At 40.6% G+C, this 24791-nt stretch overlaps 1 protein-coding gene across 1 annotated transcript in view; it reads right to left on the reverse strand.

The window, feature by feature from the left end:
* The window catches only part of stxbp5a (syntaxin binding protein 5a (tomosyn)), an 84069-nt gene that overhangs the window by 22822 nt on the left and 36456 nt on the right, over window positions 1–24791 (reverse strand). The window contains exons 5-8 of the mRNA XM_054618409.1: window positions 18360–18494; window positions 10510–10573; window positions 9695–9778; window positions 627–750 (exon numbers count right to left, since the gene is read on the reverse strand). Coding sequence (XP_054474384.1) covers window positions 627–750; window positions 9695–9778; window positions 10510–10573; window positions 18360–18494 — 407 coding nt within the window. The remainder of the gene's footprint in view (window positions 1–626; window positions 751–9694; window positions 9779–10509; window positions 10574–18359; window positions 18495–24791) is intronic.

Below are 24791 nucleotides of genomic sequence, written 5' to 3' on the forward strand. Positions count from 1 at the left end.
CCCATCAATACAAATCAATTTCTATTTGCAATCCCTCTATGTGTCTATAACTTTTGAACGGTTTGATTGCAGGGTGATTTTCTCGTTTCATTTGAACATAACATCTAAAATGATACCATAAAATGTGCTTCATAATAGATAAAAAATACACAAACCGCTGGAAACAAAGCAAAAAAGGATATTCCTCTTAAGTGTTAGAATGTTATCAGAATGTAATCATGTTTCGAATTGTTTTTCCCCCCAAAGGCACAGAAAAAGGTGTGCAGCACTAGACAGATGTTTATTTGGGGAATTAAAATGGTTAATGTTAGGAAAAAAATCAAGTTTCAGGTTAATTAATTACCTAACCTTATATAGTGAAGTGTTAAGGTGAAAATATGTTTTCTCTAGATATCCAAAATTGTTGAAATACGGCTTCCTTATTCCTTATTGTGTGGTAAGATCATCATGCATCTGGCTATTTAGAATCACTCTCCCTTTGAAATATAGTTACTATGATTACGCTTTATCGAGTCTATCATATAGGGAGTACTACATGAGTGAGCATGGAAGGGATTTTAGACACAGCCTGCATATGTGTGTGAGTGAGTGTGTGTTTGTATTTGTTTGTGTTTCCTCCTCCTTACCGTGTGGGGTGATTGTCTGTATGGGCTTGCCCTGGCCTCTGATGTTCCATATGGTCAGAGTTCCATCTGAGTGACTGCAAATGAACTGCTTGCCCTCGTGATGCCAGGCAACTGAGTGGATCGCCTAGGAAACAACATGCAAGAAGGATCAGGGGGTGAGGGAGGGTCAGTGGTTTTGCAAGATGAAGCATCATGTGCCACCAACTACCTTAAGCTACAAGTGTGATAGCCATACGGTACACAGTACAATGTCCATGCGTGGGTTAAACGCCCTTGACTCTGGATTATATACTCTTGAACAGATGGTGAAAGTGAGATAAAAGAGTCTGGCCCCTGACTTCAGAGTATTTCCTGTGGCATAAATGCATATATTAGATGGAGCTTTTATATGACCCATTTGCTGAATGTGGAGAAAAGCCGGAAATGGATTGGTCATTTTGTTCAGGAATGCCAGGGGCAAGGTTTTATTACAATGGCTAAAATTCTAAGTATTCTATTCCCTAAAGACACAAATTCACACAAGGAAAAAAATGGTCTACAACATTCAGTATAATTGAAATTCAGTTGTTCTGTTGCCTTCAGGTTCATCTGGTGTGATTTGGAGCTGTGGGTTAAGGATATTATTTATTTAGTTAGTCTGTCTTGCTTACCAAAGAAGCAAAGAAGAAGCAGAGTAGGTATAAGAGAATATCATAAAAATAATTTGCAAAGAAGTTAAAAAACAATCCCAAGTTTAATAGAGAAGAGGAAAGTAATCACATTTCTAATATCTACAGTATTTAATGGAAAACCTTTGTTAGGCCTTTTTAAAGCAAAACAAATGACCAATTGGTAAAACTGATACAGAGCCGGGCAAATCAATCTAGAAAAGAGTAATGAAAGGCAGGAAAAAGTTAGAAATGTTGCCTTCTCTGTCCTCTCATCTTCCCCGTCATCTAAACATTCTTGGTGTGGTTTTAACCCTGGTTCACAATTATCTATCTACTGACAAGCAATCATTGAAAACACAAACACATCATGTCCAAAGTAGCCAGTAAAGGGCAACCATGCTTATTGACGACCTTTTCATAGCCCATAATTAAACCCAGTGAATGTCTGACATTGAGTAAATATGATGACGAGCACCAAATATGTGTGAAGCTCAACAACAGTTTCCAAAGCAGTTTTACGAGGCTTGTCACATGAATTTCCGCCCAGGGGCATGTACTTACCAAAACACCTGCAGGATCAGTATTATGTCTCACCGCAAAGCCGATGCTTTGTCAGAGGAAATATTCTCCCAGAGACAATGATTGGACATATTCTCTGAAATGGTGGTTATAATTTGATATAGCCCTTTCTAAAAAAAAGTGCTTGTTGGTCATGCTTATGTGCATTCTTTTCACCGTGCACTCTTGAATATTCAAGCTAAAGCTCCATTTACTATTTAGGTGTGAACTTAGCTTTGTTTTTCCTTGTCTCGTCTCCAGCGCACATCTGACATGAATGTTTAACGTCAAAGTGAGCACACTGTCAGGTTAAGTCAATCTCTTCCAATTGAAGCTTCTATTTGTTAAGGTGTGTATCAATTTTGCCTTTGGTGTCACTAAATGTGCTCAATTTATCCAGAAAAAAACAAAATCAGACAGTTTGGGGAACCAACATCACAGTCTTGCTCATATGACACTGATTATATTCTCACCACAACACTTCTAATTGTATCTGTCCCAGAGTCCCCAATTGTATTAAAATCTATATTATTTGAAGGGAAATTAATCCTGTCTATTGCTTGCCGGTAAAGTATGTAACCCATCACAGTCTTGCTTGCTCAGACTTTAAACTCACAAAGATGAAAGCTATAAAGTGAAGAACTTCCTGAGGTGGGCGATTTTTAGTTGCACAGCCTTGAGGATTTCTTTCAAAGGTCTCATTATCCTCGTTCTCTCAAAAAGACTCCAGGTCACCGTGAGCTTGAAGATACAGAGTTATGTCTAAGTGACATCATGCTGCACTGTCGCGCCACTCACATTATCTCATTACACAGTCAATGACTCATTCCCATCACTCCACGAACAAATGAAACATGTTTTTTTCAAAAGCATTCTTTAGTTATGGAGTTTCCTCAGGTGTCTTATCAACGCAGATGGCGGATATGAGTTTTGGTAGGCACCAGGCAGAGTGACAGGGACAGGTGGGATTTAGTTTGTCAATGATTTCTTGCCAGAAGTGATTCACCGGTGTGCAGTGCCAGGTGGCGCGGATGTAGTTACAGCAGGTGTGCTAAACACAGTGTGAACAAATTTTATATTCTGTAAAACTTTTACCATACCACACAGAGAAATTAGTTTTCCTTTACTGTGTAAATTGTACATATAATTGAGATATAGAGCCATTTCTTGGGGATCTGGGACCCCCAATGGGAATGATTGACAGGCCATGTTTAAGTTTTAGTAAAGATGAGATACTAATGTGTTCAGTTACCTGTAGGGGGAAGGTCTAACATGCTTTTTCTTATGTTGACTGCATCCCAGATAAAGTATATAAACTGCAGATATTCGAGAAAATGCTACAACTGAATCACAGTTGAGAAAAATTCAGAGATGCTTTGACGGAAGGAGTTCTGTAAATCTATCAGTGCATTGTTCCCTGTGACAGTCCAAATAGGGAACAATGCAATGTTCTTAATTGGAAAATGAGTAGGGTAATGGGAACACATGGTACTCATCATATCAAACAATGTCAATTAAAAAGACTCCTTCATGATTTATTACATTAGGTTAGTTTTCACAGACTGGTCCTTGGGGTATGAGAGAATTCAGTCAACACTTATTAGAGTCACACACAAGAGCTAGTGTGTACTCTCTCTCTCACACACACACACACACACACACACACACACACACACACACACACACACACACACACACACACACACACACACACACACACACACACACACACACACACACACACACACACACACACACACACACACACACACAATAATTCACAGCAAAGATGAAAACAAATGCACACAGAGATTGGTGAAGGAAAATAGACATATACATAAACATGCATATCACAGCCTAATTAGAATAGCTACTGCCAGCACAATAGGACACAAAGACAGCTTAGCCTTGAAGTGCAACACACATATACAGTACATGCTCAGCAATGGTAATTCAGCTCAGGCAAGAGAACTTTCAGCCAGAAATGGATTAATCTAACCAAAAAATACAAGCATTTGGGGGCAAGTATGTCAACTGTAATTTCCATCGAGCAATCCCTTCTCATTTTGAAACATTAAATCAAGACAAAAAAATGTTGTTTGTGATAATAACATAAGCCCTAAAAGAAACAAGCCCATTTAAGCTTCTATTTACCAATCAAGACTTTTTCTAAACAAAGAATAAATGATTCGGTTTTGATAGAGCAAGTAAAAGTGCAATGTTATTATAACCCTCAAACTACAGTAAAAACTTGCTTTAGGGATGGCAATGCCGGTTTGACTTGTAATAACTTTTGTGATCCCCTGACTTTTCATCTACCAACATAATCAGATCAAATGGTAAACATTATGCATGCTTAACATGAACTTGTTATTGTCATTGTGAGCGTGTCAGCATGTTGATGTTAGCATTCTGCTCAAAGCAAAGATATAGAGCTGCTAGCAGTTTAATGAACATTTCACATACAGCAGTGCTGTTGGTCTATAGGGGAAAGAAGAAATGGTAAAAGGCTACGATTCCTTCTCTTCATCCTTAATCCATCCAATCAATCTCATAATGGTTGAGATATTTCAATCTGGTTTCTAGCATTGGACCAACAGAGTGACATTTCTGTACTGTAATCTCACAATAACCAACTCCACACTTTTATTTTTGTAAGTAATCACATTAGGAAAATAAAGGAATCAACAAATGTCTTGCAAGAGCGGTGTGAGGGAATCATCTGTTTCTTATCAGAGAGTTAACATTAGCATAATGAAGAGTAACACCCTGACAGATAAAGCCCCACAGAGACTGACCATCATATAAAGAATTATATTCTCCATCTAATGGACATTGCGCTAGACTTGCCAAATGACCCATCAGCAATGAATAGAAAAATCTGTCTGTATCCTCAACAGGTCTAAGGGGTGAAGAAAATACTTCTTAATTATGCCAGACTTGTGTCACATAGAGTTTGGTAATATTTGTAGCATTTGCTTGTAATCTTCTCAGACAACCAGATGGGAGGGATTGACTGCATGCCGACATATTAAATAGAGTCAACTGAGCTGTCCATCAAAAAGAGTACCTCAGGAACTTCTGTTGCACAAGTTATTATACTATACGGACAACTTCACCATTTGGAACTAGATTTAAAAAGTGCAACTCATTTGTTTACAACAACTTGTTTTAAATCTGACTGAAGCTTCATCCATCAATCAAGGCTATTTATAATAGAATTCTGGTGTTAAAATATGTTGATAACATAAATTCTTCCACATCCAAATATTTTTTTATTGCTTGGAAACTAAGTAATTATTGCTGAGTGGTTGTGGGAATAAGTTTGCATTTTTACTGTGTAATTGTTGGCCTTTAATAATAGCTCTGAGAATTGTGTCTCGCTCTAAGGGAAACATTTTACCCCACAGATATTTTGTGTTTTGGCACAGATTTAGAGATGTTGCAGGTTGGATTTGTGCACAAACGTCTTTATTTTTTTTCCCCAGGCTTTTTGGCAAGAACTGCTGGTTCCTTTCAATGATTTGACAAAGAGAAAATAAATAAAGAAAACAGATTGAGAAAGAAATGGCTGGAACAATGTGCAAGGTCAAACTTATATGAATTAGAAAAAGGGAAATACTAAACCATAGGGAAATAAAGTAATCGTTCCAGAAAGAAATGTAGAAAAAGAAAAATACACAACCTTGAGTTGTGAGAGAGGAAAAAGGGTGGGAAGTTTGGGTGTTTGTTTAAGCAGACTGTAGAGGAAATTAGTGATTTGAATAATGGCTCTTTTGAAGGTGTGAGACACCATGAGACAAACATCAGAGGAAGAAGGGAACTTAAATCTCCAATCTGGCTGTGATATCATCCATCCATCAGGAGCAGACTCAGACCAAGGTGTTGAGTCAGACGGGGCAGAGTGGAGCAGGGTCAGAGTGACGGATGCTCTCTGGCTAGCACTCACTGGAAACCCATACTGCTGATCCACAGCTAATAATAGACAATCCACTGATAGACACAGAATGGAAGGCATGCTCCCTCAGCTCTTTGTGAGCTTGTAAAAAACAAAAGTTTTATGGCCTCTGTCGTTTGTCTGTACTCTGCCGGAAACTTTGTTGCTGTCTGGGGGCCAGGTTTAAGTTCCGATCTGCTGACAATTCTGCAGTTTGACAGCATTTATAACTAACAAAAGCTGCCGTCATTTGAGTCAAAAAATATTTCATTATTTCCCTTATGTGCCCCCAACATGCTGACGTTGTTTTAGTGCAAGAGTCGTTAAAAAATATACCAAGAGCTGGCATTACTCACCAAAAACATTTATCTGTCCCTTTTGAAATATGAGAACATAGACTGCCTTTAACTTGTTTAAACATCCACAAATTTTCATCAAAACTAAAATATTCTTTAAGACATGCTCATTCCAAAGCCTGAATAATCTGCTGTTGAAAAGGAGAAGAGGAAAAGCCCCCTTGTTCATTTCACAAGACAACTTTGATACTTTGCGGCAAGCTTCTAGGCAAATAGTATTTGAATGAAAGCACACAGCAGGAAAAAGAGTGCAAAGCAGGAAGAATATAGTTAACAATGGATTAAAAATGTAAAAACTCTTTTTACCTTACTGTATTATAAGCAGACAATATACAAAATTTAGTTTGCACATATTCATGACTGCAAATAATTCCAATTGTACCAACTGCATGTAATCACTAGCTTATAATTAATGTTGAATAAATGTTTAATGGCAGAAATGAGCTAAGCAATGGAACACATTTATGTCTCGGCATCAAATGAGCCCATGTTTCCATAGCAACCATCTTGATGTTCGACAGTTAGTTAGTTCAGCCTTCAGTGATTCTGTAATCACTCCTAATTTAAACAGCAAAACCCACCACATAACAAAACGCATAGACTCGTGAAAAAGTCATTTACGTAACCCACTAGAAGTGTAATGCGGTGTCTGTATGTGCAGAGACCCTAACCTCTGCCTGCACTTACTCTTCTCTTATTATTTTGCTCTGTTCGAGACTTTTCTGGGCGTCAGCCTATGGTCAGTGGGTGTGAAGCCCTCAGCCAATAACAGCATGCAGGCGAGGCCTCCCTTATTGCTGTCTCACTTTCTCTCCTCTGCTCTCTGTCTGTGTCATGGATGTATGAAGAGCTGCAGGTCTGTGTGACTGCATGACCAAAAGTGGGGACGAGCCACACACGCACGCACACACGCACACACACGCACACACACACACACACACACACACACACACACACACACAGCAGAGAGGACACAGAGGGAAGGATGAAGCTGCGACTGGATGCGTTCGCACAAATCCCGGCAATGCGGCACCTTCCCACAGTGCTGTGCGTAGGTCAGAAAATAATCAGAAATCAGAAAATAAATTCTTATTTCTCTCTTCTCTTATTATTCATTTTCTAGCCCGCTTGACTACCCGCTGCTCTCGCTCTCTCTCTCTCTCCTGGGAGCTGGGGCGAACTTTGAATGTGTTGTTTACAAGAATAAGCAAGAATTGCTGCATAGTATACCTTAAGTGAATATCATAACACACTGATATCAAGTTCATATATATTTTTTTTTTTTCCATACCACCCACTCTTACCCTCACAAAGCCCTAGTGTGTTCACCTTCCACAGCGTTCACTCTTCACTCTACAGCCCTGTCTACAGCAGTAATAAAACAAAAGCCACAGCCTGATAATCATAACCACATTTCACTACAGATGCCGCACAGGAGAACACAAAGGTTCTATTCAGTGCCCCTGAAGGCTAGTCCGGGGATAAATTCATCTTTAAATAAATCTGACTCTAATAACCACTTGGATCTATTAGCCAGGGGAATGACCCCGAGACATTCCAAAAGAGATGAGACAACGGTTGTGTGTTGCAGGCTCTTTCTCCTCCTCAGTGTAAATCACAGTGAGCGAAATGAGGAGCAGCCCCCGCCCACTCAACCCCCGGTCTCTGGAGAGGTGTAACTGCAGGGGTTTGGAGTGAAGAGATGAGCTCCCTTGAGAGATTCAATACTAGAGAATGTAATGCCCTAGGAGCAGCGGGAGGATATTAGCTTATCTCAGAGAGGGAGACAGGGCAAAGAGAGAGAGAGGGAGGGAGACAGAGAGAGACACAGAGAGAGAGAGAGCCATACGGACTGAACATACAAAATCCACTCTCATGTTTGTTCCAACGTAGTCCTCTGTGACTCTTGTTATCTCAGCGTGCTTACAGCACCGCAGCACTGCCAATGAGGTGAGCACCAGCATGAGTGTTACGATAATCTTATTACCTTTAACAGGCGGCCTGGCTCTGTGCTCTACGGACAACACTGCTCGACTATTTACATGTTTGTGTGTGTGTGTGTGTGTGTGTGTGTGTGTGTGTGTGTGTGTGTGTGTGTGTGTGTGTGTGTGTGTGTGTGTGTGTGTGTGTGTGTGTGTGTGTGTGTGCGCATGTCTGACCACAACCATTCAGTCTGTCTAAAGGTGCTATATATTAAATTGGGAGCATTTCTATTGCTATTGCTTGCTATTATTTACATAGGAAATAGTTTTTTGCTGCTCTATTGATGCTCTGAATATCTAATTTAGCACCTTAAAACTAAATGGCAAGTTTATAAATGAGATATCATATTTATAGTCATATTCATATAAGCAGAATCACATGGAGTAAATGGAAACAGAAAGATTGTTTTAAACCAGCATAAACAACACAGGCTGTCACACACTTTATCGCATCTATTACAGATAATAAAAACAATACAAATACAGCATGTTAGTGGAGATAATATTCAGTATAAACACTAATCTGGTAACAGATAACAGACATGGTTTTGGTTTGACACGTGCCAGGTCCAGAGAGATCTGAGCAGCTCTGACACTGTGTCTCATTTTTTATTGTCATGTCGTCTTTTATTAATAGACACAACCCATTGCCTCTAGGGAAGCCAATGAAGCCACATGAGTCAGTGCTTTAAAAAGGTGGACCTCTTACAAAATGTTTCCCTTTTTTACAACTGCAATATGCAATCGCAATCACTCCGGAGACACTGTATAAATCATGACATTGTTAAATCATGCATTTTACAAACTGCTGTTCTTTGTAAATGAGATAAACACATTTCCTTTAGTTGTGACTGCGGCACTGGCCAAAGTGAGATTTTATTTTGTGAAGTGATATTTCATGGATTCATACTTTCTAATGAAGCAGCTTGGCTGAAAGTAAAATATATTTAAGATGTATACCACTCTCATGTCTGCATGCTACATATGAAGCTACTGCCAGAAGCTGGCTAACTTAGCATAGCATAAGAAACTAGAAACGGGGGGAAACAGCTAGTCTGCTCCGTCCAAAAGTGACAAAATAAGTTTGTAAGCACCTCTGATTAACTAGTTTGTGGAGGAAGTATTTTGATTCTTCATGTAGCTTGATAGCACAAATCCAGTTAGTGGCTCTAGTTAGAGTTGGATTTAAAACTCTCCTCTGGCAAGCCAAAATTCAGCTTCATCATTAAACTGCACATCAGAGCTGCTACTTCCTCTGCAGACTGACCTGCCCCCTTTTAAATCTATACTGAGACTATAGCGAGTTCAAACCAGAAGAGAATATTTTGATGTGTGTGTACTGTATGTGTAATGTACATACACATTTACAACTCACAAGCAGTGTGAGCTGTAGTAAAATATCTCATATGCTAGGTTTGTTCTAACTCTCTTAAACACACACATACATTATAACTGTACACGGTTCCGTTTATGAATATATGATTCAATTCTTAGTCTTTGTATGAAAAGATACTCTGTAGATCAAGAGCGTGAGGAATGACTGAAAGCGGTTCCAGAAGAAAGGAAATATGGGAGATTTGCCTACCTCATCGTAAGTGTAGCGACAGTCGGCCTTCTTTGATTTCAGATCCCATAGGACCACGATCCCAGCCTCAAATCCAATTATAAGCTGGAGAGGAAGAGCGACAGGCAGTCAGTGAGATAGGTAGGAGAGATGACAGAGAGGAGATGGAACAGACCCCATGATGGGCGGTAAAATAAGTAATACATTTGACATTCTGGCTCAGCATGAAAGGAAGTCAGGTGTAAGCAGACTGTGGTGGCTCAGGGAGAAACTGGCCCACCCTGGGATACAAGAGATGATGCTTACAGATTTTAGAAGAGTTTTTTGGGGGACTGATTTATAGAAATGTGTCAATAAAGTAAATCAACTGAACATAATGAGCGCGTGATCATAAAAACACAACATGTGCTATGTACAAAAGTGAGTTAAAGTGGAATATATATATGAAATAGTGTGGTGAGTAATTGTTCTCAGCCAGTCATCTTACTCATATTGTTTTAAAAGCTATGCAAATCACAATGACGTATGAGAAAAACGACTTAACAAGAATAGAGAGCAAATAGAGAGAGTATACAGTATAGAGAGAGCAAACCATCGCAAGTCAAGGCTTTAATATATTCTGTACTGTATATTCTCACTGCAACATCAAATACTGGTCCTTACTGTCACTAAAGTAACAACACACGTCGTTTGTGAGGGTGTACAACGGAATACTATTAATGGATTTGCTGTTTGTAACTGCTATTGGAGAGAGGATGACGAACATTATGTGTATTTTAATTTAGCGTTTATTTCCATGTGTGTGTGGGCAGAGAAGTGTTGTTGTTGTTGTTTACCTTTCCCTCATCCATGGGGTTGTCACTTATGTGCACAACTGGTCCAGGGTGAGCCTTGGAGGACCTTATAAGAGAGACAAAGAGAGAGACATATATGTTATTTCTCTAAAAGCTGGGATGCAGTACTCAGAAATGTACACAATAAACATATAGTTCTTTCACATCACATAGACACGTATGGAGAAGGTTAAGGTGGCAAGCAAGTCTTTGAACCTGTGGAAGAGGTCCGCCACGGAGGACAGATCTGCCAATCACTCGTAGGCTCTAAAAGGCTGTTCAAAGACATAAGCTCGGTTAAGGTTGTGATGGATGACACTGCCAGGCCAGGCAGTCCCCACTGGCTGTGTATGCGCGTGCGTCCGTTGCTGTGTTTGTGTGTGACCATTTGCATGTCAGCGGAGACAGCACAAAATGCCTGGCTGCCCCCTCCCCTCCTTCTCCTCCTCCTCCTGTCTGTGCTTTACCCTCCAGACAGCCTTATGTCAAATCTCCTCTCTCTGCGTGCCGAGTGGCTGCAGACTTTACCTAACCTGCCCTGCCTTGAAGAGATAATGTGGCTGCAGAGCGCCAGGGAAGGTCACAGCTGAAAAATAGTGACTGTTAGAGGCTGAAACATAACCACAATACAAGGGAGCAAGGGCAAGGATGCCCGAAAAAGAGTGGGAAAGTAAGGAGATGCAACCAAATGGAAGTAATGGATTGAAATGCTCCTTGTTGACCTGCGTCCCCCCTCTCTCCATCCCCTGGAAGCAGAAAGAGTGTAGGGGAAGAGGAGTTGTTAAATTGAATATGTTAATCTAGTCTGCCTGACTCATCGATCCTTTATCTGACTGAGGTTTTTCCCAGATAGAACCTAAAGCCCCGACCATGGATCCGAAATATGAGTAGCCTATCTGTGCCTTGTATTGATAGGTCCATTGCGCTGTCCGTGGTGCTGAAGTAGCAGAAGGATTTGAAATGGCAACTTTTTCTCTGAGTCCCGCCCTTCTTTAAGTTCAGTCTTGAATCTATGGATCTATAATTCACTCTAAACTTGATTGCATGTGGGGGGTAGGGTTGCACAAATAAAGCCAAAATTATAATGATGATTATTTTTGATCAATACTAAAATCAAGGTTATTCCCGATTATTCATTCACTTTAAGGACAAAACATTTTTATTGCACTTCCACATTTAAATAAAGAGAGCACTGCTTTCATGTTGTGTTACATTTCCGCTGGTGTAAAAATTTAGGGGCAAAATAAGACTAAAAATTAATTTGCCAGTTGCAGTCGGATGACCCCCGTGTTGCAGATAACAAATCGCCTATTAAGTTTAAGCAAGGGGCCAGAGAAGGATAGCATCTACTGTGCGTTTGTTTGTGTGTGTGTGTGTGTGTGTGTGTGTGTGTGTGTGTGTGTGTGTGTGTGTGTGTGTGTGTGTGTGTGTGTGTGTGTGTGTGTGTGTGTGTGTGTTAGAAAGTAGCAGTTAGTGGGCAGGCAGGCAGTCAGTCAGTTGTCTCTATATTTAGCCTGTTTGTGCCAGAGCCTTATTACCTAAGCTCTGCTGCAGCTGGAGCTGTTGATTTATCTAATCCCCCTTCACTGCCTGTCTCTCAGCTAACAGTCGTCCATAGCAGAAAGCACTCTCACTCACTCACACACACACACACACACACACACACACACACACACACACACACACACACACACACACACACACACACAGACACAGACACAGACACAGACACACAGACATGCATTTGCATGTCGGCACAGTTAAGAGACATCTTAACATCCACCCCATTTGTAAAACCCACATCCATAACAAACAATTACCCTCTTGCTGAATTACAAAATGCAACTTGCATAAAAGCTTTGCCCGCCTGTCCCACGTGGTTTATTTCCTCTTGTTTTAGGATTTAATGCGCAATGTTCTCCATCTTCCCCCGTGAGACACCGTAAACAAATCTGGTTTGTTAAAACCTGTTGTTTTACAGTAAATAAATCTGACATAAACACATTCTCAAAATACATGTTCAGGTTTGGAGATGAAGGAGTCACCATGGCAACAGAGGCAGGATGGGCAGAGCACAGACAGGCTCCCAAAACTCATCCATACTCTGCCATAAACACACAAACCCACCCACACAAACCCAACACACACAGACACAAACAACGCCTGCCTAACTACTTCAACACGCTCCTGTAAGCACACATTTTTGACTGCGTACTGCTAATGACTCTGCGTTTTGCATACAGAGTGAAAAAAGGTCTTCGGGGACAAGAACAATTGGGTACGAGTGTATAAAAGAACATGTGTGTCTCTGCTAGCTTCTGCATGTTCATACAGATATATGCTTTAGTGTTAATGCACACTATTTTCTATTTATGTCTATGCAAACTTGTTTGGCTGTGAGCATGCCATTATCCTTATGGCATCATTCACAGTTATGGGCACACATACTTGTCTTACAACTACTGATTCAAGATCTCTCATGTCACACACACACACACACACACACACACACACACACACACACACACACACACACACACACACACACACACACACACACACACACACACACACACACACACACACACACACACACACACACACACACACACACACACACACACACCAGAGACACGACTACGAGAGTTAAACTAAATGCCTCATGGTAAATATAACACTTAAAATATCTGCCCCCTCGGCACCTTCAGTTCAAAATAGTCATATGCTATCAAACTTTATTGCACCAAATCCGTCTTTGTATCTAAAATATTCATCCGAAGCACAGTGATGCCTTCAGTACTTTAAGGAAAATGGACCATTTGTATGTGTGCACACACATGCACCGTAGAGCAAATGTCTGTCGGTGTGTAGATGCCGCAGGGGGGGTATATTATAGCAAAAAGGATCTCCTCAGTGCAGGCACACACTCGCAAAAAACACACAAAATAAACAACAAAATGTGAATTTAAAATGAAACTAAAAACGAGGGCTTAACTGCATACATTGACACACGTGTTCAGTGACACACACAGATGCACAATTTTAGTCCTGAACATCTGGTGTCACCACGGGTGAGATACTGTTAGGCAGCAGAGGCGCAGTCACCATGGCAATGTCTCCGCGGCAACATGGCTTGAAAGGCCTGTCTGCAGCACGGCCGTACCGTCTGCAGTACGGCCGTACCGTATGCGGCACGGCCGCACCGTATGCGGCATTATGTCACCTTGGTAGACTGTGATTGTGTGTGTGTTATTGCATAGGTTAAACATGTTCCAGATGAAAGAGCTGGCCCAGCTGTACTGAGTACATGCAAAGGTTTTCAGTACATGAAAGAACAAAACTTTAATATTAAATCCTCTGACCAAAACAGTGGCTTTATGCATTACATCCCTTCCTGCTGTTGACTGATAAGGCTTTTGACGGCTCAGCCGTGACACACATAATTCTGCTCCCTGTTTAAAAAGCTTACTGAAAGACAGCAAGAGCAACAGAAACAACCAATATGTGATGTGTTGCAGTTAAAGGAATTAGATAATTTGGGAAATGTGCTTTCTCACTTATCTGTCAGTTAAGAAGGAGATAATGCCCTTTGAGATGTCCATAATCAGGAATTAATGGATCTGGCCTCCCCTTAGTCCATTTAATCCTGATAATGGACAACCCGAAGGGCATTATCCTGCTTACATCATGTACACTTGCCAAAGAAATAAAATGAAGACCATTTATTTATATTTTCATACGAAATCAAATTCAAATGCAACTCTTGAAGACACACCTGGATTGTAACATTAGTTCTCTAATAAAGTTTGTAGCCTTAAGTCTGTGTGCTCCTGTATACTTTGGACCAAATTTGTCTCCAATCTCTCCCGATACCGCTGCATATATAGGTTCAATTTAATTGAAGTTAATTTATTTAGAATTCAAGACTGCACTTTATGAATGATAGCATGATCGTTTACTAATGTGCAAACTGCACAATAAGTGACTGCAAACCTTCATGCTCTCCTGAATAAAATTATGTGAATCCTCATAATGATTTGTAATAACAGACTCTCCAAGTGCATAAGGTGTTGGAAGGCTTGGTACCCAGGGAAAGCTCACTGTTCCTGGCCTCCACCTGGATCCTGGGGTCCAGGGACCCCTCTAAATGGCTTTGAGGATACTGGAGGCTGTGATGCTTCCCTAGTAGGGCACTGCTGTACCAGCGGAGGACCTCCCATATGCATAAAATAAGTACGCAGGAACATATATAGATGCATTCAAATTCTAAGAAGTAATAACAATCCCTTCAGGGCCTGAGTGGGAGAGTGGGAGAAAATAAAAGGGGACAGAATAGGCCTCAGGCCAACATGTTCACGTGAACTATGTGTCATAGTAAGCCGTTAACATTTTACCACTCCTGTCCCACTTCTCTCTGGCCCTCTGTAACCATCTAGCTGAATCAAATCAAACACACATACACTGCCAGAGACGCTGCCAGGTACAAATATATAAATATTCTTGCACATAGTGCATCCATTAAATGATGCGTCATGTGAACAACACATATTCACATGTGGCATTATGGTTATGTCCTTAATGCCTGAAGCACAGACTGAACTATAGTGCTATGCAGTTGGTTATGCACTGTAATTTATGTGTTTGTCGAATAGTCTGTCCAGTACAGTGGCTTGGGAACAGAGGTGTGAGTCATAGAAACATACAGAACACTGGGCCGAGCCGGGCCGGGCCAGGCCAGGCCTGAGGGCCACTGGCACAGCCACTGCAGCTTATCTCCAAATAGCAGGGCCCAAGGGATGTTGACCCCGGTACGCACCATATTCTAGACCCATTACAGTAATCACAATAGAACAGAGGTGTAGTAGGCAGGGCTTAAAATAAAGTCTTTAAAAATGCTTTCAATAGCACTTTATGTATTAGGGCCAGTTTTTGACAATAATACTAATGTAGACAACTTCAAGTGTTCAGCTGATGATGCTGAAATATGACCTGACTTAAATATTCAAGTCTCCAATACCAACAACATTTCCTTTAGTCTAAAATTGTCGGCATAGGTTCCCAGAGCTCGATGGGCCATTTTCAAACAGTTTAAAACCTAAAGATAATACATTTTTGATGATTTTTGCCAATTAATAAATACCAAAAGAACATAATCGTTAGAGCACTACAGTAATTACAGTTCGTAATTAGATCAAGCGCTATGTTCTTCTGATGACGGCGTCAGAGAAGAACAATGGGAAAGGGACAGAGGCTTTTGTACCTGGACTACCACAACCCTACCAACCCCACAGCTGGCAAAGAACACAAGGAGAGAGAACAAGAGAATCACATCAACCCTCTCTGAGCTGGGTCAAAGCAGACTACAGAAACACCCTCATACACGTATGTTCTATATGCAAACTGAGAGCTTCTGTAACAAATCCATCAATCTATTGCTGGCACTGCCACCATCTTTAGGACATAGTATCCCATAGAATGGCTACGTGAGGAAATAGGCCTGAACTAAACGATGTAGAAAGCTCCTTTACACTAAATGCGCAGGGCTAAAGTTTGGATGGAAACAACAATATGTCAAAGAAAGTGTTGAGGTCAAACAAAGCTCTTACATGTTAATCTTTTTGTGGGTGGAAGAAATGGAGGTAAGGTAGAGGTGTATACAGCTAAAAAATCATGAATGTCAATATGGTTCAAGAAAACTCTAAACTATAATATATTGTACTGAATGCCACTTGTCATTTATAAGTACATGTCATTGTATTATTGCAAATATAAATGGTGATTTACATATTTATTATCTCGGACTACCTATATGGTCAATTCGCTGCAATGTTTACAGCTTCTGTAATCTGCGATGTGGAGAAGGTGATATTGAGGCTTTTAAATTTCCATTTGCAGGCTGTGTGACCTTTTGTTTCATGTAAAAGTGACATCAGATTCTATTTCTAATTTTAATACAAACGCCAGTGTTATGGAAAGAACTAATCGCCCTTTTTAGCTATGTCAAGCGAGAGGTTATGGTTGTTATAGTCAAACAGGATTTGTCATCAAACCAGAAAATAGATGCTTAAACATACTTTGGGATTTTTTGAACATTTAATGAAAATGTCACTTGATTCCAAATATGTATTTTTGCAGTATCAGGATACTGACTAAACCCTACATTTATTTTTTTCCATTTTTGTGTCGGCTTTATAATTTTAGAAAGATTTATAAATTTAGCATATAAAGTACCATGAAGGTACGCATCCTTACAGCTGAAATGGTGGATGGTGGAAACAAATTATCCTTTGGGATGTTTTCCATATTATTATATTTTGTGCCAGCTAAGGTTTGGCAGGCTGAACCGTTCATCGTCTAAGTGCAGTGTTTGGGGGATGATAGCCGGATTAGCCCATTCTTAACCTAAAATTACCGGATATGGCCAGTCCCTTGCAAGGTTACATGCCAAATGTGTGTGAGATGCTAAAAGAGCTTCATAAAGGCAGTCCATTATGTCAGTAATTGTATGGGGATTTAATTATTATTCACTTCCTGTACATTCAGAAGATAATCTCATAACCTTTTTTTTTTTTTACAATAAAGCAACTATTCCTAACATTCCAGAGAAGTATTAGCTTTACTTTTCATAGAGAGAGTTTTTTTCATAATAACAGGAACAGCTTTGAAACGGAGGAGGTATTTTCAAATAATATGAGGATGGTCAGGAAAAAAAAAAACATTGACATCTAGGTGAAACAAGGTGAAGAGGAGTGAATGGTACTGTAAAGATGTAGGAAAAACGAGGAGAATACAGTCCAGCAAAGAAAAGTGTAAGTTATTGCTTGTCCTTTAAGTCAAGAAGAACTCCTGTATCTAACCCTCTATCTTATCATCCACATCTACCCTCTTCCTCATCTTTATCACTCCTTGCCTTCCCCCTCTGCCCTTTTTTTCCTCTAATTGGAAACCTTTTCCTTCCACCTCTTTATCCTCACTGATCTGCACGAATCCCCTTCTTCTCTGCCCTCTGTTACCTGCATTTATCCCTCTGTCACCACTCCATTCCTCTCCTCCATCACCTCCCTCCTCTGCATGTCCTTTACCCCAGGCAAAAGCCCCGTCTCATCCATTCCACTCCCGTCTCCTCACTGTCATACACTCACACTCCTCCCCCCTCCCCCTCATCCTCCCTCCCACCCACCACTCACTCCCGCCTTTTCTTCCCTGCAGCCCTGTCGACGAGACGTCTGTGTGTACCATACACTGATCTCGGCAGACACCTGTTCCACCCCCTCCCTGCTTCCTCCATCCTTTTTCCCTCTCTCCCCACATGCACACGCATGTACAGAAGGGGATGGGGGGTGGGAGCGTGAAGCAAAACGCTCCAGTGAATAATTTAAGTCTCTACAGCAGGGAACCAAAATGGAGCCTGTCAAACTGACGGATCCATTTAAACAGTAAAGAGACAGGTCGCTCACTACCTGGAGTCGGATACAGTGCCTGTAAGTGATGAACTGACTAATGATTCTTTTTTATCTCATTATATTTAAGCTACAATAACCTTTTGAAAGGTAAAATGCTGATTAGTCTGCATCCCTTGCCTCACTTAAGTGCTGCAAGGTGAGTCAATAGACCCTGGGATCAATGTTGCAGTGCTGGGGATATGAGTTTGATTCCTACAGAGTTCAAATATTGATCTGCGTATCAGTGATTCACTGTGGATGAGAACCCTCTCCATACCGCACAAAAACCTGCAAAGCAGCATGCTAAATTGTGCTGAATTTGAAGAAAGGGGAAAGAAGAAGCGAGGAACACTCAGGGCATTAAGAGTGGGAGGCAGCATCAGAGGGTGACGCGTGGGCAGTGACACTCACAGTTCAATGGCTTTGTTCCACATGATGACGTAGCCTGAGAGCATAAAGGACTCCACGTTGACGATATGGATGTTCCCTCGTTCGGTGCCGATGTACAACCATTTACTCTGGAAGGGCAGGTGGCAGAAAGTTATTCTGTGAAGAGAAGGAAAAAACACACAAGTTAGAGGAGCAGCAGAGAATGAGTGAGGAGAGGAAGAGGAAGGGTGGACCAGGTAGAACCAGGGAGAAAGACACAGACATCCGAGAGACAGAAGCCTCTTGAAAATCACTCAACGTCCTATTATAACGGGAGACAAATTATGCAAAACTGTGAGAGGATTATTTACCACTCCATCAGGTCGAAGCAGTCGAGGTGAGAGTGGCAAACCAAAGACATTTTTGAGTCATTCAATCAGCCACCTTCTATCCAGACCTATGGGGGTACATGAGGGCAAAGAGACACCTATAATTCTCCTCTTTTTGTCATCGCTTCCCCGTCTCCTCTTTTCATCCATCCATCAGACTTAAGTTTAATGAGAGGTTAGAAACCCTTCCCTCCTTAGCTGTGGCTATTCCATTCATCTTCTCATCCCTTTTTCATCATTTTGCTCTTTTATCCATCCTTCAATGCAAACCCCAATCCGTCTGCGGAATAATAATGTACAACCTTGGTAATCCGCCTGGCTAATATTTCAAGGTCGCCTAGCTCCTCCAGTGATCCCTTTTTTTATTCTGCACGGAGCTTTGAGCTACACCTGTGGACTTCAGAGGCCTGTATCTATAAAACAAGGCCCCTGGCTCATCAGCTGGGACTCACCACCCAAGTGGGGAGAGAAATTAAGTTGTAACCATCTCTTTTGACAGCACTTCATTCGTTATCCATTACTTCCAACAGGAAGGACACACTGGAGTATTTCCTCTGCGTTTATGACAGATTGGATCGTGTTTAGCAATGGAATCCCTCTGTACAACAAGTTTAATATCCAAATGTAATATCTGCTGTCAAACACGCTTTAAGTAGATACAGTATGTCAAAAAAATAAAATGGTCTGTTTTCTTTTTGTAATCCGATGAGATGGGATCTTGTCAGAGATGAATTAATAAAACTGGCATTCAACTTTAAGACCAGGCCCTATGCAGTATCCAAGGAGAGATCAAAATAACCTCTTTCTATATGCTTCAATGACTCTTTCCAAACTACATAACATAAGAACCATGTCTCCAAGCAACAATATATAATAAGAAATCAATATGTTTTTTATCAACATAAACATCATAAATTTCAACATAATGAGGACACATTTTAATTAAATGAATATGCAAATCATTCACAATCCACATATTTAATTTGTTTTCCCTACAATATCCACTCCTAGCAACTAAAGCACTATGATTGATATATTTATGGTTAAAGGCAAGTAAAATCACATGGTTAATATGGAAATATTCTTCTTCCCCCTGACATTAACCACATTTTAGTAGCCTGAAACTAACTAAATGTGGGTGGCAGGACTCAAAATCTTTGGTATGAAAGTCATGTGATTTGTACCCGCAAGGTATAAGAAAGTTACACTTCGTGAACTTGAAAAATGCCCCAAGTGATCGGTGCAGGAATTATGTTTCCTCCAGAACACATTTGGCAAAGGATGCTAGCAGTATACTGTATGGGTATATTTTGTAGTAGAAAGGGATAAACAGAAACCTTGCATTATACTGTATAAATATGCATACACTCAATAACACAGCTACACACAGATTTGCGAAAAAACATGTCCTTGCAGTGATTTGTGTGTTTTAATGCCCAGAAAGCCTCTCTCTCCTGCTCTCTTTTTCTGAGTCTTTCACATTTTTGCTCCAGGACTGTATTGAGAGTAGCAGCTCCTAATATTACACACACATGCACACACACACCTTCCTCCTCTGCCCCAATGCTCTGCTCCAAAACATGAATAAATTCATTTTTTGAGAGAAATTGGGCCACTTGACATAAATCTCCTCCACACAGTCCAACATGTGCACAGAGACTCAGAAACACTCAAACACACTAACCTACATTTACATACAAAATTTACAAACAGGAATACGGTCTAGCTTAATCAAACATAAGAGTAATACTGAGAGAGTTGCACATGCTCATTTAAGTCTCATCTGATTAGGCAAATTGACTAAGAGCAACATCACTATGCTGCATTCCTTTCTCCTACAAAATATTTATTTATACACTCCCAATGTGCTTTGCAAAAACATATTTTGCAGTTAACGTAATTTGTAGTTTTGCAAATTGGTTTGATGTGAACATGATGTTTAGGGTTGCGAGAGCAATAGATGATTTACTACTCCACCATGAACAGTTGATCATTGAGACGCACACACTCAGACTGCAGACTCACTGCAGATGAGATGACTAAGAGCTACATGACTTTTCATGACAACTTGTGGCGGACTGTCTGCTAGATTTAGTGTACTCTTCCATCTGCACAAACAGTTGTGGCTCATCTATGCATATGAGGGCTTGAGCTAGGGCATGTGTTGGTTTCTGGGGTTACAAACACTGCATTTATCTCTCTATTCATGTGCCCATACATGCTTGTGTTAGTGTATGTTTGCATGTGTACATGCTTCTCAGCAACTGATATGAACTCATGTAATTACATATGTACTGTAAATGTTGTATACAGGGGGCAACTTTTGGTTCTGCCAAGTGAAGCCAATGATGTAGTGTCTTTGAACTTGCATTCTCTGTACTTACAGGGAACAAAAAGAAGTCCAATTGAATGGACGTCTATGAGAAAATGACCCTATTCTCACTTGAATTATTACCTCAGTAAACATTGTAAACATGAGTTTATGGTCTCAATCGCTAGTTTCAAGTCTTTTCCAATACAGTATTATGTTCATTTAGTAAATTATTGTCGCATTTAGAGTAAAATAGACCATAAAATGGAATTCCCACTTAGAGCGGGCTTACTGTGATTGTCAGGCCGCTACTAGAGCCATATACGGCGTCTCCACGTCACTCCTCCGTATTTCAAATATGGTTAATTCCGTTCATTATTTGCGAAAAAAAACAACAAGGCGACGGCCGTAATCCAAGATGTGAAATCAAAGTGGCTGTCCACAAACCAATGGGTGACGTCACGGTGACTACAATCATTTCTTATATAAAGTCTATGGTTTGAATATAATTATGCTTGATCTGGGTGTGTGCGCACATACAAGACAGCTGATTAAGTGTTCTGAGAGTTGGTATTAGAAGGCCGATTGAGAGGTTGTGGCAGGACGCATAATTATACAAATTTGCTCGCAGTTTAGAAGTGTGTGTGCGCCCATTACTTTGTGTGTGTTTGCATGCAAACCAATTGTTTGTGCAAGTGTGCTTATGTGCGTGTCATTTTGTTCACACTTGTTGTGCACGCACTAGTGTCATACTTCAAGTGGTCACGACACACAAAGGCAGCTGCCAGCTCGCAGGCTCAAGGCCAAACACATTGCCTCAGAAATGACAGACACCTGCCACACACAACTCTGAGGTTAACTGCACTGTGGGCTAAATGTATGAGAGGATGGTTCACTGCAAATGAGACGGGGATACTTTAGAAAGCCAGTAAAGCCTGTAATGCTTGGTTTTACTCTGATGTTCCTATCAAAGAGGACTATTGCAAGTGGAGTAATCTGGGCCTGCCTGTCATTAGAAAGTCACCATCCGATCGAAACGGACTTACTTTTTTTTTCCTTTTCTGATTAATTTTTATTAAACTGCCCTTGAGCAAAGCACTGAGCACACACTGCTCACTATAGAACACTTAATGAGTTGTACTATTATGCAAAAATGTCATGTATTCAAACATATCTATTAAATAATCATGCACACTAATGGCAGGGGAAGAGGCTGACAGGAAAAGAATGAGGGCCATAAGATTCTTGTCATATACTGTATTATAATCAAAGCTGCATCTGTTAATACTGTAATATCTTATCTGGCCGACATTCATCTCAGAAAGGAGTTTTTGAGTAATTGAGAGAACTCAGACAATGACATTGCAGAAAAAGTTGAATAAGTAAAATTCACAAATACTGTTTAACTAAGAGAACATAAATCAAATATATATATTTAGTGTCCATTTGGCAAAGGTCCAAACCAGGTTTTTTCTAATCTGATGAGAGTCCAGAGACCCCAATCTACGAACAGGGTTTCAACTAAGAAGTATCCAATCTAATAACACTGCATTCACACACACACACACACACACACACACACACACACACACACACACACACACACACACACACACACACACACACACACACACACACACACACACACACACACACACACACACACACACACACACACACACACTCCGCTTTACAGGCGCAGAGCACCTGCGAAAATCAATCCGGACCTAGGCATTATAATTAAAACAATGCTGAATTCACCTTCACAGTTCTTTAATATGCATTTGCACAGTTAGAAGGTTACGTTGGAAGAAAAAGGGAGACAGGAAACAACGTTCTCCACCAGTAGCAAACTGAATCCGTCAACTATCGTAAAGGAATCTCTAATTTGCTGACTTAATTGAAATGTTTCAAGTATTTCAATTCATTTAATTGATTCACTAGCTTTGCCGACAAACTACTAAGTAGATCTTTTAAGGTGGTACCTGAGATTCAGGCTATTTAAAATGCCAGTATTAAGTGACACGGATCAGCTTCCAGAAGCCGAGATCTGAGCAGTTAGAATCATATATTCTTGATATATATGTGTGTGTATGTGTATGTGTGCGTGTGCATGTGTGCGTGTGTGTGTGTGTGTGTGTGTGTGTGTGTGTGTGTGTGTGCGTGTGTGTGTGTGTGTGGTGACACTGGTTCCCCCCTCTCATCATCCTGCATTGACGATGTTTCCAAATCTGCAGTGCATTCCTGTGAGGCTGAGAGGTGACGAGAGCATCCTACGCCAGAATGACTCGGCAGGATTTCTTCTGCGCTCCCTCCATCCCCACACTCCTACCCACAGACTGACTCACCGCTCTCTGGCTGAGGCCCAGTCTGTCTCAACTCCTCCTCTCGTCCTTTCTCTCCTCTCTCCTAGTGCCTGTGATCTGATGTGAATGGATGCTGATGCTTGAGGGCATTCTGCAACACTGCTTTCGCCCATCAACTTGAATACTGATCAGGGGAAGGAAGGCGAGAAGAAAGGAGGAAGGTGGGAGAGAAGTATCTTTTTCTGAGTATTGGAATGGGCCCTTAGACGACAGGAAACCTAGAGACTGCAAAGGTGAATTTGGGTTTTATAGAAAAAAAAAATGTGTAAAGAAAGTTTAGAAAAAACAGGCCAGTGCAACGACACTGCATAATAGCAATGGGACAGGAGTCTATCGCCTATTTTAGAAGGGTTTTCTTGTGTTTTAAAAACAGCATATATGCACGAATTAGTGGAAAAGGCTATTAATCACTTTCTTGCTGAGCGTATGTGAGAAAATAGATACTAGTCTCGTGTCAGTGCATGAAGTTCCGACCGGGAGTAAGGAAGCTATTAGCCTAGCTTAGCAGGGGTAAATAGCAACCCCGTCTCTCCAAAGTTAAAAAGACTAAACTTACACCTCTAAAGCTCATGGATCAACACTATCTATATTTTGTTCAAAACAACAATTTGTGGTTTTACGGGCAGTTATATGCTGGGCGTTTACATAGTTGTGACGCACAGACATACTGGGTGGAAGGATTAATTATTGTTCTCTATGCTAAGTCACTCCCTCTAAAACCACAAACTGTTGTGTTTCCATTTGTTTTGTGAACAGATTAAACAAATGAGATATAACGTGGTAGTTAGTTTTAGAGATGATAGTAGCCTTGTTTTTTTAACATTGGAAAGGGAGCCAGCCTGGCTATTTCCCTGTGATTCCAGTCGTTATGCTAAGCTAAGCTAATCAATTCAAGGCTCTATCACCATGGTCAATGCAGACATGGGAATGGTGTCATTCTGCAGAGTGGTTACAGCGCATGCCTCATTTCCACAACATCCTTGTTTAAATTCCACACTTGTGACCCACCCCCACCCCAATTTACGGTCTGTCTACACTCTCAAATAAAAACAAAAATGCCCCAAAAAATGATTTAAAAGTAAAGATGGTATCAAATTTCTCAACTCACAAAAATAAATGGTCAATTTCTCAAAATTAAAATTAAAATGAATAATAATTTAATTTGGCTTCCGTTCCTCTTTTTCTGTTGTAGCCTGTCGTGGCAGTTCTGGCTGGGTGATTGTTCTTTTGTTGATGAGGAAATGGCTGCTCTGTCCTCCACACCCTGACAAACTAAAGTCAAGCTTTGAAAAAGATAGGATGAGATAGGAAAACCAAAGGAGCAAAAGTAAAAAGTGTGAGATGAGATGGAGTGGCAGTGGGTGACTAAGACTCTTAAAGGTTTAACAGACCTGTTCTGTTCAATCCT

The sequence above is a fragment of the Anoplopoma fimbria genome, chromosome 18, assembly GCF_027596085.1.
Source record: "Anoplopoma fimbria isolate UVic2021 breed Golden Eagle Sablefish chromosome 18, Afim_UVic_2022, whole genome shotgun sequence".
Taxonomy (NCBI): domain Eukaryota; kingdom Metazoa; phylum Chordata; class Actinopteri; order Perciformes; family Anoplopomatidae; genus Anoplopoma; species Anoplopoma fimbria.